Raw genomic sequence first — 8,291 nt, 5'->3', positions numbered from 1 at the left:
ATAAAGATGCTCATTTCATATATGGCTGAGTCTTTCTTTGATTACATATTTCTTATTAATACAAAATCCAGGAACATTTAAGGCAAGTGGTTAATTGCATGCAACTTTATTTTAAGAATATCTGAAGAGATGATTCCCTCGCAGTTCATGTACTGTGATGTTTGCCAGCTTGAGGAGAACTCCACCCCAAGCTTCTTGTCTCTCTTTCCTCTCCTCATGCCAAGCCTGATGCGCAGCGTACACCATGCTCAGCACGATATTTTCAAACTGCCGCTCCATCATCGGTCTGCTCCTCTGGCCCTCGAGTGCATCTGCCATCTGCTCCATGGAGCTCAGACTTCTGGGAACATTGTCATTGATCAGAGACAGAAAAGCTCGCCCCTGTCTCATCGACGCCATCTCCTCATCGAGCAGGACGATGTTATTGTCCCGATCGAGCTCCACCCCACCCAGCAAAAGCTGCACGAGTAGGGGGGGGGAGACAAATGTTCATCAGTTATTTGTAATATTTAGCTTGCCTAAGTGTAGCCTTAAGTAAAGCAAAGAAAAGTACCTCATACATCAGGTTTGCATTGGAAACTAATGGGTCGGTGTTCTGAGAAGCTGGACTTAAGCCTTCAGCCACATCTAAACAGGAAAACAATGAAGTTTAGCTGCACTGTAATCTAAATTAGTCAGTGGTGACAAACTGTCAGGGTTCAAATAAACACCTGTTCATCCATTTTGATACATACTGCACAACTGCATGCAGCATTCAGTGACAACATTCAAATTTCTCTCTTTTCTTCGCAGCCATGCCAGCGGACCTTCTGTTACTCACCCTGCAACACCTGCTCAAAGCAAAGCCACAAAATGACCTGGAGGAAGATTTTCAGTTGGGAGCTCGCGGTCATTCTTCTTCTGATTGTTATCGGCAGATAATACACTCCTCACCTCATCTCCTCACCTCTACTCTTCCTAGTACTCTTTTGTGACTTCAGGCAGGCGCAGCTTAGACTGAATACCGTGCATTTTTCCACCTTGGAAAAAGAGACCAAAAGCCAGTTGGCAGTGATGCAGAGCAGACAGAAACGGATGGAAAGCTTTCAGCGAGCAGAGCTCAGAGAGGCAACTAATTCTGTTGTTCTTTTATTGAGCAAATTTCCAGCATGAACATCAAATATAGGAAGCACATGAATGCACAGTATATTCATGTAAAACAAGAAAAAATATAAATACATGAAATTAGGTAAAGTGAATTCAAAGTGAGGCAACCTCTCAACATAAATAATTCAAGGAAAGAAAAATGGTGAGTCCATATTTTTTTCCTTCATAAACTTTAGTATTTTTGTGTAAACTTCTTATCTCTACCAGGACTCCCTGTCAGTGAGTCAGCCAGCTCTGCACATGTAAGCAGAATTCCTGCACTGATTCACAATCTTTTATGCAAGAATTCACTGCATGGATGACATTCATTCAAGTTGTCTTACCTCACCCTCTTTGTTAATAAGTGCAGCTCGATGGAACACATGTGTCCCTCGCCATTTTTTTTTAAATTATGCATGATCGAATGTTGCTGTCAGTATAAGCAACACAGAATACACGTATGTGAATGAGAAGGAGACTCCTGTTCCAATGAAGCTGCAAAGAGAAAAGCCAGTTAAGGTAGTTGAGTTTCAATACTGGTGGTCAGCAAGGCTGAGATGGTTTGAACGCATGCGGATGAGGGATAGTCTATATATTGGACAAAGGATGTTGAATATGGCAGGAGGAAAAGATAAAGACCACAGAGAAGATTCATGGATGCAGTGAGGGCATGCAGATGGTTGGTGTGACAGGATGCTAGGGATGGGCTGAGATGGAGGCAGATGATCTGCTGTGATGACCCCTAAAGGAAGGAGGAAGAAGAAGAACATAAAAGGCAAGACGAAACTGGCAAGCTCCCAAAATATTATTCAAGAAGCATGCCACCCATATCAAGACAACACACAGATGCACATACCGTCCCATGTGTCATAGCAGTGAGAGAGAGAGAGTACGTCTCCCACGTCTACATGAGATCACGTCTAAATGCTAGAGTGCATGACATGAGTTGCTGCCATGTGACTGGCAGATTAGACAGTTAAACAGGTGTGTAAACCATGTGGATTTTACGGATTCGTTTTGACGTAAACATTTAATTACAGTTTTTTTTTAATGTTAAGCGACTTGTCGCGGCCCTCGTGCAGTTTCCTTAGGGCCCAGCAGGGGGCTGTGCCACACACCCAATTGCAAGTTGCAGAAACCGCAGTAACACAGCTTAACCACAGGGATGCAGTAGCACCCATTGGTGCCGGTGAATGTGTCATATTTGCGTGCTGAAAAAGTTTATTTACTTCCGGTGAACAGTTTAGCTCCTTCTGAATGATAGAATAGTGGAGATAAAGGTAACCGTATTTGTTTGTTACTCACATTTAAAGCCTTGCGTTTTTATTTTTATTTTTTGCCTCATTCACAGCCCTAGTAATAACACAGTCGACATAATTTTACGGTTGAATTTGTGCTCCAGAGGATTGTAGTCTGCTAACTGCTTTAGTGCTAATGCTAGCTAATCCTATCCGTGAACGCAGCACAGCTAACACGATTAACGTAGTAAATGTAAACTAGCATCCTGCTATGTCAATGAATTCACACATAATGTAACTGCAGGGTTTTATCGTTACATTTAATGGCATCTTGATAGAGTTTTTGAGCAGCTAGCATGGTATCTGCACTCAGTTGTTTATTTGTGAATTAACTCGCTAAATTCCTGATGTTGGCGAGAATTTAGAAACATTTGTGAATGACACTTAATCGGACAACGAATAAAATTTACAAAGCATGTGGCAGCAACTTAAAATAAATGGCAAGGTTATGTGTAAACGCTCTGAAAGACTTTCTGTTTTAAGTTTTAAGGATGTATAGGACAGCTATTCAGAGTTACATACTTAACCGTGTTAGAATGGTTTACATTTATGTTGTTATAATAATTCAAATAGTCATTAATTTTAAAGAGTTCGAGAGTTTTCTTTATCATCTGTGTTTAGTTTATACTGCAAAAGTGACTCATTGCCTATTCGCATATACTTATACTAACTAGCCTATTCGCATATACTTATGCGAATAGGCTAGTTAGTTACATTCACTGAAATTTGAACCATATCATCTCATTGGAGACAGGTTTTATTGGAAAAGTGGCGTGTTATTATTAACTAGATATGCTGAAAATATACTGACATCTGAGTATAAACATGTCGATCAGTGTTTGTTACTTTTTCACAGGCGAGCAGAAAAGATGGAGTCCAGTGAGGAGGGTGGCCTCAGTGTTGGGGGATCGGTGGGCGAGGAAAACTACTTCCTGGGGTACACATTCACGGACCGCTCCCACTCGAGCCGAGTGGTGAAGAGTATTATGGATCTCTGCCTGGAGGACGGCCTGTTTGCTGATGTCACCATCACCGTTGACGGCAAAGAGTTTCACCTGCACCGCCTGGTGCTGTCTGCGCAGAGCAGCTTTTTCCGCTCCATGTTCACCTCCAATCTCAAAGAGTCGCACAACCGCATTATTGAGCTTAAGGATGTCAGCGCTACCGTCTTCCAGCTGCTGATTGACTACATCTACCATGGTACCATTAAACTGAGGGTGGAGGAGCTGCAGGACACCTATGAGATGGCGGACATGTACCAGCTGACTGCTCTGTTTGAAGAATGCTCGCGCTTCCTCTCCCGAACAGTGGAGGTCAAGAACTGCTTGCAGGTGGATTATTGTTTTTGTAACACCTGTTCTCATAGTCCTTGCTTCTTGGCAATGGTGCTGCAATACAAGTAATTCCTTTTTCATCTAGGTGATGTGGCTTGCAGACAGACACAGTGATCAGGAGCTGTATACTGCAGCGAAGCACTGTGCCAAAATCCACCTGGCCCAGCTGCACCAGACTGAAGAGTTTCTAAATCTGCCCCTCTGTCTACTACTAGATATCATCAAAGGTATAACACTTTGCTTCTCTGTCACCAGACTAGCAATTATTTTTACATATTTATTAAAATACATTTAGGATTTTAATGTTGCATTGCAAAAAAATGATGCATGTATGATTAAAAAATAAATGAATAAATCAAATAAAAATGTGGCCATCTGCTGCTGACAAGGGCTAATTATTATTTTAAACAAGGGTATTATTATTGGCTTTGAGTTCAACAATTGATGCATTAATATTTATTTAAATCCTGAAAGTAGGATGTGTGAATAATGAACACTGTGCCTGAACTAATCTGAAAAAACCCCCCCCAAAAAAAACAAAAACCCAACGCTAAATCTAGATATTCTTCAAAAAAAGGCCTTTTTAAATTTTTACAATTTTAACAGAGAAAACATTTTTATGATCCTTTAACAGGAAAAAAAACCACATCTTCTGATCTAGTTTCAAACATGCCTTGTGTTTGTGTTCAGATGGTGTTCCAAGTTCTCAGAATCCAACAGTGGCCATCGAGTCATGGATAAATCACAATAAAGTCGAGAGAGAGGAGTTTTCTTGCATCCTTCAAGAAAATCTTAAGGTAATTTTTCTCATATGGAGCTGTGAAATATTTTTAAAAAAGATTTACATTGCTGATGTTTCCTTTTCTTCGTCTTCAGGAAATTGGTGAGAATGTCCATATTTACCTGATTGGCAAGGAGGAGACGAGAACTCACTCTCTGGCCGTGTCGCTGCACTGCGATGAGGATGATGCGATCAGCGTGAGTGGCCAGAACAGTTTATGTCATCAGATCACCGCAGCCTGCAAACATGGAGGGGACCTATATGTGGTGGGGGGTTCTATCCCGCGGCGCATGTGGAAGTGCAACATGCACACGATGGACTGGGAGCGTTGCGCACCACTTCCCAGAGACCGCCTCCACCACACTATGGTGTCCGTCTCCACTGAGGATGCCATCTACTCACTGGGAGGCAAAACGTTGCAGGACACGCTCTCTAATGCCGTCATCTACTACACAGTGAAGGACAACATGTGGACAGAGACCAACCAGCTGGACACCGCGGTGTCGGGGGCTGCTGGCGTCAACCTGGGAGGCACCATCTACCTGCTGGGAGGGGAGGAGAATGACATGGATTTTTTCACAAAGCCTTCTCGCCTCATTCAGTGCTTCGACACCTCCTCCCAAAAGTGCCAGATCAAACCTTACATGCTGCCGTTCGCCGGCTGCATGCACGCAGCAGTCCACATGGACGTGATCTTTATCGTAGGAGAAGGAGACTCACTGGTGTGTTACAACCCACTGCTCGAGAGCTTCACACGCCTGCGCTTCCCCGAAGCGTGGAGCTGTGTCCCTTCACTGTGGAAGGTGGCCAGTTGTAATGGCTGTATTTACGTCTTCAGAGACAAATGTAAGAAAGGAGACGCAAATACTTTAAAGTTTAACCCGGCCACGTCTGTCGTCTCCGTAATCAGAGGTATTAAGATCCTCCTCACAAACTGGCAGTTTGTTTTGGCCTAAGCTCTCCGCGGTACGTTCACACTGTGGTCAACACACCAGCCACAGAGAATCAGGGAAGACTGTTGGTTGACTGACCAAGACTTCACTCATGGAGACGTCCTGTGAAGAAATTTGTCCACGAGTTGTATTTACTCAGCTGTGTCACTTATTCCATTCAGACTCCACCACCGGCCACACAACAACAGTTCAGCGGTGTGTCGCTTGTACTACAACGTGTCTCGTTGTCGGCTCCTTAGCCGAGAATCCAATTTGTGGTGATGCTGTGAACAGTGATGAACTAATCTATTGTTTTCTGTGCACTCCTCATTTATTGACACGCATGAACAGCTTCAGTGTAAAAATATTAATGAACACAAGGCATCTTTCACTATATTGTAAGTGTGTCATGATATTGTAGGTCAGATATCACAAGATGTTTTTAAAGTGCTCATGTTATACTTGTTTTCAGAGTCTACTAGAATAAGTTTACATACTTTAATGTTGAGAAACACGTTTTTTCTGAGTGTGTACACGGCCTTTTCATTCCAATAACTATTGCCCTGTCTGTTTAAAGCCCACTCCGGAGAAAAACACTTTGCTCTGATTGGTTTGTTAGAATGATCAAAGCAAAGCAAAGTTGCCTAATGTACATAACCCACAATGGTTATGAAAGCTTAACCTATATTCAAAATATATTGCAGCTTCTGACTTTTTCTGAACGACTATTTTATCTGTAAATATTAAACGATAGCTCCAACGTATGTGAATGGTCATCACATTTCGTCACACAGTGTTGCTGTTAGCAAGATTTTAGCTGTGAAGAGAAAATATTGATTGGGAATTTGCTATTTTAAAAAGAAGCAAAACAAAACAACAGCTGTTTTAGTTTGAACATGACAAGGTGGGGCAAAATATTAATAACACAGTATATATCATAGGTAAGAAACTCACGGGGAGCTAAATAAAATGAATTGGCATTAAAATGTAAATCTTACTGTAATGATTTTAATAACTATAGGTTTATAAAAAGATTATAAATCTTAATTCTTTTCATTTTTGTGTCCATTTGTTTCTTGTTTTTTGACTGAATTTTGTTTGAATCACCACTGAATCTGGAATGAAGGCTTGAAGCACAACGTGCCAGTAATAATAAAAATAATAAGAATAATACATGTATTATTATTGACACCACAGTGCTTAAATACATAACTCATACTTTTAATGCCTTTTTAGGATTATTTTTTCTACAGTTCCACAGATGTGAAGTATTGCAGAGGATACTTGCATTATGATAACCATTGTTGTAGTATTGTACCAGGAAAGTTTTTTGTGATTCCCAGGAAATTATGGTGGATTGTGGATGTAATTCAGGCACCTTTTTTTTTTTTAAAATAAAACTAACCATCGGGCGGGTATTATGCTTATGTGTTACATAAGATAAGTCACAGAACAGAAGCCTGGGCTACAAATGTGGCATTTCTGGTAGGTTTACATGCACTAAATGTGTCAGACTGAAGGTTAATGGAAACATGAAAGTATAGTACGGGCACTTTAAGTTGGTGTGTGCATAGACATGATAACAAAGGGTGTTTTTTAACTTTTCAGATTTTCTTGTCTCAAGATTGTATTTTTTGATGTACACCATACATGTTCAAGTTAACCATTATCTGAAATGTTAAATATATTGCTGTAGCTACAAGCTTTGAGTGGTTGTTTTGATATTTATAACCTTTAATGAATTAACAATGCTACCATTGATCCTGTGTTTAGATACAGTGATGCACTTACAAATTGTGCCTGTGTAGGTCTGGAAAACTTTTCCTGAAGAAAAAAAAAAGTACTTAAATAACATTTATCTGTTTATGTCCTTGTGAGAGAAAAGGGGCATCGAAGGAGAGAAAGCAACCACACAGACGCCAAAACTTTGATCCCATTGATGTTTTGCAGGAGGCTATGCAGCTGAAACCCAAGCCCAGTAACATGTCAGACTTTGTGAACTATTCTAAGCATCAGTTGCTGACGATAAGATGAGGGGTGGGGGTTTCTGGGGCCACATATGAGTCTCCATAAGGACTCGCAATAGGAATTGAAGCTAAGAGCACCAGTAAGACGGGCGCAGTTTGAGTGTCTGGATATAAGCTGCTCGCGAAACGGTGTCACAGTTCACCGCCGCCCATGTGAGGGTCTGGTCGGATGTTTTTGCGGATGAGTGCTTTTAAGTCTACAGAAGTTTGTGATGTCACTCGTGTAGTTAGTCCTTGAGCAATGTTTAGTGTAAAGGTAGATTGCTAGGAGCTGTAGTGACCTTGGGACGGTTTGCTGAGGGCAGAACATAATTCCTGAAGGGACACATGGTCTAGAGTGACAGGGCCATCTGCTGTAGCGCCAGCAGTAGGAGGAAGGCGGAGGGGGGGGGGGGTTGGACACCGGGGTGTTGAGAATTCCTTTTGGTGGGTGTGGAGGGACTAGATATTCTGGGATACCACTGCTATCACACTGCTTGGGAAACATTTTTCTTTGACGTGTTTCGAAAGGAAATCTGAGAGAGAATTTTGCAAATGCTTAATGGTGAAGGGGAAACGTGGCTCGGTTAAATGGGGAGGATATTTGCTTGGCCCTTCAGCTCTCCGTAAACCGTTTGGTAATAATGGTCTTGGTGTGTCGCCTTCTCATTTTGGTGGATCCAGTTTCCTTTCCATCTCAGCACAGCCGGAGCTGATAGAGCGGGATCCTGTGGGCCTTCTGGCACAAACCTCTCAGAGGGATCATCTTCAGGGGATCTTCTTTGGAGTTGTACTGTTCATGGCAAGGATCTATT

At 41.8% G+C, this 8,291-nt stretch overlaps 1 protein-coding gene across 1 annotated transcript; it reads left to right on the top strand.

Annotated features, from left to right (window-relative positions):
- The first annotated feature begins 2,317 nt into the window (after window positions 1–2,317).
- Window positions 2,318–7,157, top strand: kbtbd4 (kelch repeat and BTB (POZ) domain containing 4). The gene is made up of 5 exons (XM_063481085.1): window positions 2,318–2,405; window positions 3,280–3,754; window positions 3,843–3,984; window positions 4,448–4,554; window positions 4,634–7,157. Exons 2-5 carry the CDS (start codon window positions 3,293–3,295, stop codon window positions 5,492–5,494), a joined length of 1,572 nt encoding a protein of 523 aa, XP_063337155.1. The 5' UTR covers window positions 2,318–2,405; window positions 3,280–3,292; the 3' UTR covers window positions 5,495–7,157.
- The last annotated feature ends 1,134 nt before the right edge of the window (window positions 7,158–8,291 follow it).

The sequence above is a fragment of the Pelmatolapia mariae genome, linkage group LG7 (genome assembly GCF_036321145.2).
Source record: "Pelmatolapia mariae isolate MD_Pm_ZW linkage group LG7, Pm_UMD_F_2, whole genome shotgun sequence".
NCBI lineage: Eukaryota > Metazoa > Chordata > Actinopteri > Cichliformes > Cichlidae > Pelmatolapia > Pelmatolapia mariae.
This window is presented reverse-complemented; position numbering and strand designations above follow the sequence as displayed.